General features: G+C 45.2%; 1 protein-coding gene across 1 annotated transcript; it reads right to left on the minus strand.

Annotated features, from left to right (window-relative positions):
• Nucleotides 1–1,136: 1,136 nt before the first annotated feature.
• On the minus strand, nt 1,137–3,159 carry LOC130966132 (serine/threonine-protein phosphatase 7 long form homolog). The gene is made up of 5 exons (XM_057890901.1): nt 3,130–3,159; nt 2,014–2,729; nt 1,849–1,939; nt 1,593–1,721; nt 1,137–1,403 (listed from the first exon to the last, which is right to left on the minus strand). The coding sequence occupies exons 1-5, from the start codon at nt 3,157–3,159 to the stop codon at nt 1,137–1,139; spliced, it is 1,233 nt and encodes a 410-aa protein (XP_057746884.1).
• Nucleotides 3,160–10,901: the final 7,742 nt, after the last annotated feature.

Raw genomic sequence — 10,901 nt, forward strand, 5'->3', positions numbered from 1 at the left:
TTGTATAATATAACCTGAATGAGCAAATTGAGTTAACATGACCTGCTATATGTAACCTTATAAATTATGACAATCTAGTATTATAACATATTTGTAGCATTATATAATATGATGGTTAATACATCAATACATCAATATCTGTATGAACATATTAAGATTTTATGAAACATTATTACATACTCCAGATGGTTAATACATCAATAAGTTCATTACAACATAAGTTCAATAAACATACAATATAATCTTACCATAGTCCAAGTCATTATTACATAATGTCCAACACATACAAATTACTCTATACAAAGTCCAACACATACAAATTACTCTAAACATTAAATAAAGCCATTAGTACATAATGTCCAACAAATACAAATTACTCTAAACATAACTCCACAACTACTTTCTCATTGTCCACTTTACATCCTTCACAAAGTTCTTGCATTTCTTGGCCGCTTTTTTGAAGACAGAAGGAGTCAAGCGATTAGCGCTCCGACGTGGCGGATCAATCCTCAGATTGTAACCTTTGATGTTGTCATCCGGAGTGCGTGCCTGACCTGTATACAATTTTGAATAAACAAGTAGATGCAACACATTACATATTCATTACCAACATAGATACCACAAATCAAGAAGGAAAACCCAATCAGAGATGCCATTTATGAAAATAAAATAAATAACTAATCGAATATGTAAAGAAAAATAGTTAACATAATACCATCGTTACGAGATTCTTCATCCTCATCGAACTCTTCAATTTCATCCTCCTCATCATCGCCCTCGTCATCCGGGTCATCTACTAGATACGCATCGGTTTCTTGTTCGAGTGTGTTAGTGTCTTCCTCAATGAGTCCCATGTTAAGATGGTTAGAATTTTGACTATTAAGAACACCGCGTCCACCCTCACTCCTACTAGAGTCAACAGATACGAACCCTCCAGAAGCAACAGATGAGGTATGGCCTGGATACCTCGCATCCAACGAATACCTGCCTGGCATGAACTCAGGCTGATGGCCATATTGTGATTGTGCTGCATCTGCAGCCATGAACCCAAGCAACTAGCTAAAAGAACCTCCTTCTCCTGTTTCAAACTGTGACATATCCCAATATTGTTGCTGTATTGGAAATGATGGGGTGAACTATGTCTGAGGTAGATACTGAGTTGAGGACTGAGGTTGTTCTTGTGGAAGCGGATTTGGAGGTGATATATGTGGCTCCTGTTCTTCATTGTCCTCATTCATATCATGAATACCCTCATCGGCATCCTGATTACCCTCATCCATATCCTTATTACCCGCATCCATGTCCTGGTTACCTTCATCATTCTCTTCAGCCACAAGATTCGACAAGGCTAAGCGGTCCCCAAATTTTGATCGGTACCAATTCATGTAACTATCCAATGGATGCTGTGAATGCATGGGAAGCTCAGAAAGAACGTAGTGATACCTGTTTGTCCAATGCATCACCCAAATTGAATGACTCGGTGCCGTGGCCCAGTTAAGATTTTTAGGACCAATCAGAACCTCTTCATGCGCCTTATCCAGATTCCGCTCCTGATTAGGTACTCCTTGAACAAAACCGAACTATCGCCTGACCCTATCGGTGGCATGCCACTCGATACATTCAAATGACACCAATGGAACTGTAGCGCTCCAGACAACCGATTGCATGTAGATTTCAGCAGGAATTATGTTCGGATCCACACAATCCACAGCATAAGCAACCTAGACAAACTTAAAAAATAAAGGAAACTCATGATTACAACCCACAATTCAAATAACAATAACGATGCATCATAGTTTTGTCGAAGACCCTAAATCTGAAACTAATACTTCTTTAATTAAAACACACCTGGCCTTCCTGAAGTTCATCAAAGGCCTTCCTAAAGTGAGCTAGCTTCAGATATCTATATCGTCGGTCACCACGCTCCCAGTTACGCCACCTACTATGATGTTTTCAATTAGCTCAACTGAATCTTAAATATCAAGAAACGGGTACATTGTAACATAATATTACCTGTTTGCTAGTGGAAAACTACGGGGTTCTCTAGGAAGCGGCGATAGATATGACAGCCGGATCCAAGCCCAACTGAGCAGAAGTGTTAGTGGACCATCTATTTCCTTACAGTTATAACGAGATGCCCTGCATAACGCCTTGTAAAGGTGTGCTAGGCATGCCGATCCCCAACTATACTGTCCAATATTGACAAAATCACGAAGCAAGGGTAGAAATTTCCAGTGCACACCTGCCCCAGACTTATCTCCAAACAAGATCGTCCCGATTAGCAACATAATGTGGCACCTCACATACCTCTGTATACTGATTTCATCAGTCAATTCTGAATTCTCTTTTAGATTCCGTAGCCAAGTCAGTTTTATGCAGCTAGATCTACAGTCCTCCTCACGCGGTGCAACGCCAAATTGAAGCAAACACTCCGCCTCCATGGCTTCAAAACTACTCATTGTCATCCCTGTGACTGGAAGACCATCTATGGGTAGACCAAGAACTAGAGCCACATCTTCAAGAGTCACGACACATTCACCAATGGGAAGGTGAAACGTATGTGTGTCTGGGTGCCAACGTTCGATTAGAGCATTTACCAATGTTTTCTGACACTGCACTATCCCAATCTGAGATACATGATAGAAACCGGTAATTTGTAAATGCTTCTCCACCCTATCGTTGTACCGATCTGGAGGAACTGGGTGGTTACATGTCAACATTCTTAATTTCTATAAAAAAAAACATAACAAATTACTATTCAGATAATTAACAATTACTAACTTACCATCATCAATCATTTTACTAATACATATATTCCTAATCAAAATTATTCATAACTGCAAATAAAAAACATTACTAATACATATATTCCTAATCAAAATTCTCAACAATATTACAACATCTAGAATAATATCTAATATTAATTACTCATTTGTTAAACATTTTTTTCAATAATAAAAAATATTAACAATCAGTATATGACATCATTCATATCCTAACAACGTTAATAATTAACTTGCTAATAATAATTACTACAATTAAAAAAATTTAAATGTTCTCATAATAAAAAATCTAAAATGTCTTAATTAAAATAATCCTACTAATCATTCAGCATTAACACTTTCTCACAATAACAATAACATTAACATTTAACTTCATCGATAACAGTTATAGTTAATTTTTTAAAAAATATTTAAAAATGGTTAACGTTCTTTACACATAATTATATTAAAAATTAATAAAAAATTTAAAAAAATTACATTCTCTACTTAATAACCATTCTGTTTACTTCTCTTTTTTTATTACATTCGAAAACTAACAACAATAATAATAACGAATTTCCTAATAATAATACTTATAATTAAAAATCTATAAAAAAAATTTTAAAAAATCTAACAAATATTGAAAAATTAGTAATAATCATTCTATTTATATTCTTCAATTGCATTTCTAACAACAATCATAATAATTAAATTTTTAATATTAATAATTATAAACATAAAAAATTTATAAAATTTAAAAAAATTAAAAAAAACTTACATAATCAGAATTATTGAGATAATGAATAATAAGAAACTCAGATCGATCAACATCTTTAACTTTATTTTTTTTGGCATGATTGTTTCTCCTCCACCATACAAAACGCAGTTACAGAGAAAGGAAGAAGAAGGTGACTCAAGCTGAGAGTGAAATGTGAGAGAGTGAATTATAATCGGATGGTGAGAGAGGGTTGAAGGGTCTTTGTTTGGTTTCAGGACACCATTCGGGGATCAGCAAGAGCGCAACGCGTGTGAAGTGTTGCTTCAATTCAGACCGTGCGATTGGTGAAATGTAAATTGGACGGTCCGTGAGCTGTATGGAACTCGGAGGGTCCGAGTCGCAACCTGCCCTGAACCAAATGCACGCTACTCGGACCGTGCGTGTTGTGTGTGGAACTCGGAGGGTCCGAGTTGTTTCACCCCTGACACCACAATTTTGTGAAGCACTTTCCACCCCCATATCAGAGTCCTACACCATGTCTGCATCCATATGTAAATTAAAAAGCGCTGCCAGAACCTGACTTTCAGCCATCAACACCCGAACCTGGACTTGCATTCATCACAAAAAATGGCGATGTACTTTCAAAATCAATTTTCATAATAATCAAATCATGAAATCAAAGTATAGTATTAATAACCCCATCAAACAATTGAATCTCTTTCAAAATAATCAAAGAGCCACTAACCCCATCGTACAAAACAAGCTCAACATGCAACAACCTCTTCCCCAGCTCAAGAAGAAAGTGAATTCGTCGCTGCCGCCATTGTGCTTGGGGTGATCTAAGCCATTGGATGAGGCAAAATTGTTGAGATTTGTGGAGAGGGAGATGAGGATTCTAAAGTAGGTCCCTACGTAGAGAAAGGTGTATTGAGGATCAGTGTAATCATAGTGATTGATCAACAAAGTGAGATTTTTTAATTATGGAAGATGGTGAAAAGGACCACGATGGATTGAACTTTGCGACAAAGTTAGATCCTATTTTAAAATTTGGTGTGTTCTCTCTTGCAACAGTTTTACTCTATATATATATATTGTTACGGCCTGGCCCAAGCCACTCGCGGGTCAACCCGACCCATTGAAGACCCGACTCGAGCGGTCGGGCACGTATAATCCACTACGCGACCCTGACACGCGTCCTTGACAGCTCTCCACAGCAGCTGTAAGGAAGCTTCGGGGAAGGTGGGCCTGTCCTTGCGGGGCCCACCTCTGACACGGTATAAATGGGGAAGGACCTGCCCTTCCCCCAAGGTACGTCACTTTTTCCACCTATCATTTTCCCCTCCTGCACACTAGCTGACTAGAGCGTCGGAGTGTCTTTGCAGGTGGCACCCCCTCTTTTCTTTCACAACGGGAGCTCGGCTACACGGCGAATCCGAACCCAGTACAACCGTGATTGAGGCGTTCTCACCCCCTCCAATAACCACCCAACCTGTCCGGCAACCGACCACCGAACATTGGCGCCGTCTGTGGGGACTGCCTTAATGGATGTTGTGCCGGGTCCCGGAGACCAAGGCCGAGGAGCCGGAGTGGAAGGGGCGGCCTCTGTCGCCTCACTAAGAGGACGGTGAAGGTCCCCCGACAACACACTGAATCACACACAAGGACGCGACCCTTCGGGGGAACGGGCGGCGACAGCGCCATAATAATGCAGGAGCTACGTCACAGGGTCCAGAACCTGGAGCGACAACTGGCCGACCAGGAGCGTGACGGACGAACCACCGATCCCAGCTACACCCCATCCCCTGAAAGCCAAGAGAGAGACTCCCACCGAAGCCGTCTACGATGCGCCTCCGCATCCCGAACGGAAGCGGAGAGCACCCGTGAAGAGTCCTCGATCCCGAGAAGACGAAATGATACGATCATCTACTCCCAAGGTAGGGAAACGCGCCGCACGGCACGAGATCGTGAAGACGGGGAAGGGAGGTCCGAGAGGACACGACAACCCGTGATAATGGGCGCCACCCCATTCCACCGATCCATCCTCGAAGTCCGGTTGCCGAAGCACTTCGACAAACCAACGGACATGAGGTACGATGGAACTCAGGACCCTCTAGAACACCTCACGGCCTTCGAAGCAAGGATGAATCTAGAAGGAGTAGAGGACGAGGTGAGGTGCCGAGCCTTCCCGGTAACCCTAGCGGGACCCGCGATCAGATGGTTTAACGGCCTCCCGCAAGGGTCCATCCACGGGTTTTCGGACATCAGTCGTGCATTCCTGGCCCAGTTTACAACACGAATAGCAAAGGCAAAGCACCCGATCAACCTTCTAGGGGTAACCCAGAGACAGGGAGAGCCGACCAGAAAATACCTGGATCGGTTCAACGACGAATGCTTGGAAATCGACGGCCTAACCGATTCGGTGGCCAGCCTCTGCCTGACGAACGGCCTCCTCAACGAGAACTTTCGAAAACACCTTACCACGAAACCAGTTTGGACGATGCACGGAATCCAGACGGTAGCCAAAGAGTATATAAACGACGAGGAAGTCAGCCGAGTCGTGGCTGCCAATAAACGGCAGTCTGGCTACAACCAACCTCGGCAACAAGGTAACGGAGAAAGACTGAAGGAACAAACCAGGGAGGAGGCGCCAAGCAAGGCACCCAGGCCGTTCTCCCGGGTCAGGAAATTCACCAACTACACCCCGCTCACTCTTCCCATCATGGAAGTTTATCAACAAATAGCCGAGAAAGGAATCCTGCCGAAGCCCCGACCACTCAAGGACCGTACGGGAGGAAACAAGAACTTCTATTGTGACTACCACAAAGGTTACGGTCACCAAACACAGGACTGCTTTGACCTGAAGGATGCGCTAGAACAAGCGATAAGGGAAGGTAAGCTAGCAGCATTCTCCCATCTTATCAGGGAGCCGAGGAGGCATTATCGTGACCAAGACGAAGAAGGCAAAACCCGTTCGGCAAAGCGGCGACAAGAGCCAGAAGACAGAGATCACGGCCTCACCGTGATAAACGTGGTGACGGCCAAAAACGCCGCGCCAAGGTCACGATCGGCGCACAAGAAAGATGCTAAGGTCTTGGCGGTCTCCTCCTCGTTGGTGCAAAACTCTAAGAAGCCTCCATCCATTTTTTTCGGCCCGGAAGACCAATGGTTCGACGACGCCCCGGAAAACCCACCCATGGTCATCACGGCCAGAGTGGGAACCGGTCTCGTCAAACGCATCCTTGTCGACACAGGGGCTGACTCGAACATCATGTTCCGCAACGTATTTGACGCACTGGGACTAAGGGACGCCGATCTGACGACTCACCAGCACGGGGTCATTGGATTGGGCGACCACTTCATCAAACCTGATGGAGTAATATCCCTGCCAATCTCAGTGGGACAGACTCAAGGCCGAAGATCGACGATGGCCGAGTTCGTGATCCTCCGAGATTCCACCACCTATAATATCATCTTGGGAAGGAAGACGATTAACGATGTTGAAGCGATAATCAACACGAAGCTGCTAGTCATGAAGTTCGTTACCGATGACGGATCTATAGGGTCCATAAGAGGGGACCTTGAGACGGCAGTCGCTTGCGACAATGCCAGCCTCTCCCTAAGGAAGAAATCCAAAGAGGCGTCCGGCGTGTTCCTAGCTGACCTGGACGCCAGAGTAGACGACAAACCCAGACCGGAACCAGAAGGGGACCTGGAAAAATTCATGATCGGCGACACGGAGGAAAAATTCACGTTCATCAACAAGAACCTCCCGCATGAGTTAAAGGAGCCCTTGGTCGAAATGATAAGGGCCAATAGGGATTTGTTCGCCTGGACACCGGCCGACATGCCGGGCATAGACCCAAAAATCATGTCACACCATCTGGCCGTCAAGTCGGAAGCACGCCCGATAGCCCAACGGAGGAGAAAGATGTCGACGGAGAGGACGGAGGAGGTGGCCAGGCAGACGGCCAGCCTCCTAGAAGCAGGTTTCATACGAGAAGTAGACTACTCGATGTGGCTCTCGAATGTAGTTCTAGTGAAAAAGCACAACGGCAAGTGGAGAATGTGCGTAGACTACTCTGACCTTAACAAAGCATGCCCTAAGGATTGTTTCCCCCTCCCTAACATAGACGCACTCGTCGATGCTGTGGCGGGCTACCGTTATCTAAGCTTCATGGACGCCTACTCCAGTTACAACCAGATACCGATGCACCGTCCAGACGAAGACAAGACGGCGTTCATAACGCCAAGGGGAACCTTCTGCTACAAGGTGATGCCATTCGGCCTAAAAAACGCAGGGGTAACATACCAAAGGCTGATGAACAGGATATTCCACGACCTCATAGGCAAGACAGTGGAAGTCTATGTGGACGACATCCTCGCGAAAACAACGCGACCCGACGACCTCCTGAATGATCTGGCAAATGTATTCGCGTCTCTCCGACAACACGGCATGAGGCTGAATCCCCTCAAATGTGCCTTCGCCATGGAAGCTGGAAAGTTCCTAGGATTCATGATAACTCAGAGAGGGGTAGAAGCCAACCCGGAGAAATGCCAAGCGATACTCCAGATGAAGAGCCCAGGTTGTATAAAGGACGTCCAAAGGTTGGCAGGGCGGCTGACCTCATTATTCCGGTTTCTCGGAGCATCGGCAACAAAGGCCCTACCGTTCTTTAACCTCATGAAGAAAGGTGGTGCACGAAATTGCAATAACACTTTTGCAATCCCGCACAACTAACCAGCAAGTGCACTGGGTCGTCCAAGTAATACCTTGCGTGAGCAAGGGTCGATCCCACGGAGATTGTCGGCTTGAAGCAAGCTATGGTTATCTTGTAAATCTTAGTCAGGAGATCAGAAATTATCAGGATTAATTGTGAAAAGCAAAAGAACATGAAATGGTTACTTGTTTTGCAGTAATGGAGAAGAGGTTGGGGTTTTGGAGATGCTCCATCTTCTGAATCTCTGCTTTCCTACTGTCTTCTTCATCAAACACGCAAGCCTCCTTCCATGGCAAGCTCGTGTAGGGTTTCACCGTTGTCAGTGGCTACCTCCCATCCTCGCAGTGAAAGCTAATGCACGCACTCTGTCACAGTACTGCCAATCACCGGTTTGGTTCCCTCCCCTACCGGAATAGAATCCCTCTTTTGCGTCTGTCACTAACGCCCAGTAGGTTACAGGTTTGAAGCACGTCACAGTCATTCAATCATTGAATCCTACTCAGAATACCACAGACAAGGTTTAGACCTTCCGGATTCTCTTGAATGCTGCCATCAGGTCCTGCCTATACCACGAAGATTCCGATTAAAGAACCCAAGAGATAACTACTCAATCTAAGATAGAACAGAGGTGGTTGTCAGGCACGTGTTCATAGTTGAGAATGATGATGATTGTCACGGATCATCACATTCATCCGGATTAAGAACAAGTGTTATCTTAGAATCGAAGCAAGCATGATTGAATAAGAAACAGTAGTAATTGCATTAATCCATCAAGACACAGCAGAGCTCCTCACCCCCAACCATGGGGTTTAGAGGCTCATACTGTGGAAAGAAACGTGTACAAAATGTTATGAGGTCATCAGGTCCGGATACAATGTCAAAAGATCCTATTAATAGTAAACTAGTGTCCTAAGGTTTACAGAGATGAGTAAATGACAGAAAAATCCACTTCCGGGCCCACTTGGTGTGTGCTTGGGCTGAGCAATGAAGGAATTTCGTGTAGAGACCTTTTCTGGAGTTAAACGCCAGCTTTCATGACAGTTTGGGCGTTTAACTCCAAATTTTATGCCAGTTCCGGCGTTTAACGCTGGAATTTCTGTAGGTGACTTTGAGCGCCGGTTTGGGCCATCAAATCTTGGGCAAAGTATGGACTATTATATATTGCTGGAAAGCCCAGGATGTCTAATTTCCAATGCCGTTGAGAGCGCGCCAATTGGGCTTCTGTAGCTCCAGAAAATCCACTTCGAGTGCAGGGAGGTCAGAATCCAACAGCATCTGCAGTCCTTTTCAGTCTCTGGATCAGATTTTTGCTCAGGACCCTCAATTTCAGTCAGAAAATACCTGAAATCACAGAAAAACACACAAACTCATAGTAAAGTCCAGAAAAGTGAATTTTAGTTAAAAACTAATAAAAATATACTAGAAACTAACTAAAAGATACTAAAAACAATGCCAAAAAGCATACAAATTATCCGCTCATCAAAAGGGATAGCGTTCGAGTGGACACCCGCATGTGAGGAAGCCTTTCGGCACTTCAAGGAAATCCTGGCGGCACCACCTATGCTTGGGAAGCCAAAGGACGGGAAGCCATTATACATGTACCTCGCCATAACAGGAGAAGCCCTGGCCGTAGTTCTGGTGCGAGAAGAAGGGAGGGCTCAACAACCAGTCTATTTCGTAAGCAGAGCCCTGCAAGGGGCAGAATTAAGGTACATCAAACTGGAAAAGCTAGCTCTAGCACTCTTGACCTCCTCACGGAGGTTAAAGCAATACTTCCAAGGTCACCAGGTTGTCGTAAGAACGGACCAGGGAATCCGGCAAGTACTTCAAAAACCTGACTTGGCGGGAAAGATGATGACTTGGTCCATTGAACTTTCCCAATACGACATACGATACGAACCCCGGCAAGCCATCAAGGCGCAGGCGATGGCAGATTTTCTAGTAGAAGTAACGGGGGATCCAACTGAAGAAACGAGCACACGGTGGAAGCTCCACGTGGACGGAGCCTCCAACCAGACGTCTGGGGGCGCCGGGATCATCCTGGAAAGCCCGGTTGGAGCCGTATACGAGCAGTCGATCAGGTTCGAATTCCCCATTTCGAACAACCAGGCAGAATACGAAGCCCTTATAGGGGGCTTAACCCTAGCAGCGGAAGTCGGAGCAACAAGGCTGGAAATATGCAGCGATTCCCAGGTCGTCACCTCCCAGGTAAACGGGAGCTATCAAGCCAAAGACTCGTTATTACAAAAGTACTTGGAAAAAGTCAAGAACTTAAGCCAAAAATTTGAGGAGGTCACGGTCCACCACGTTCCCAGAGAAAGGAACACACGGGCAGACCTCCTATCAAAATTGGCCAGCACTAAACCGGGAGAAGGCAACCGGTCTCTCATCCAAGGTATGACGAGGGAACCGGCAGTCACCTTGCATTTGTCAAGGCTGGGCTCTTCATGGCTAGACCCCATCACCAGCTTCCTAGTAAATGGCAAACTCCCTGACGACGAAAAGGACGCCGTGAAACTGAGAAGGGAAGCAGCCAAGTACGCAGTCATTCAAGGACAGCTATTCAAGAAAGGGTTCAACCAGCTCCTACTGAAGTGCTTACACCCCGACCAAACGGACTACGTCCTCAGGGAAGTCCATGAAGGCTGCTGCGGACACCACATAGGAGGCAAAGCCCTAGCAAGAAAATTAATTCGAGCCGGA

The sequence above is a fragment of the Arachis stenosperma genome, chromosome 3 (assembly GCF_014773155.1).
Source record: "Arachis stenosperma cultivar V10309 chromosome 3, arast.V10309.gnm1.PFL2, whole genome shotgun sequence".
Classification (NCBI taxonomy): Eukaryota; Viridiplantae; Streptophyta; class Magnoliopsida; order Fabales; family Fabaceae; genus Arachis; species Arachis stenosperma.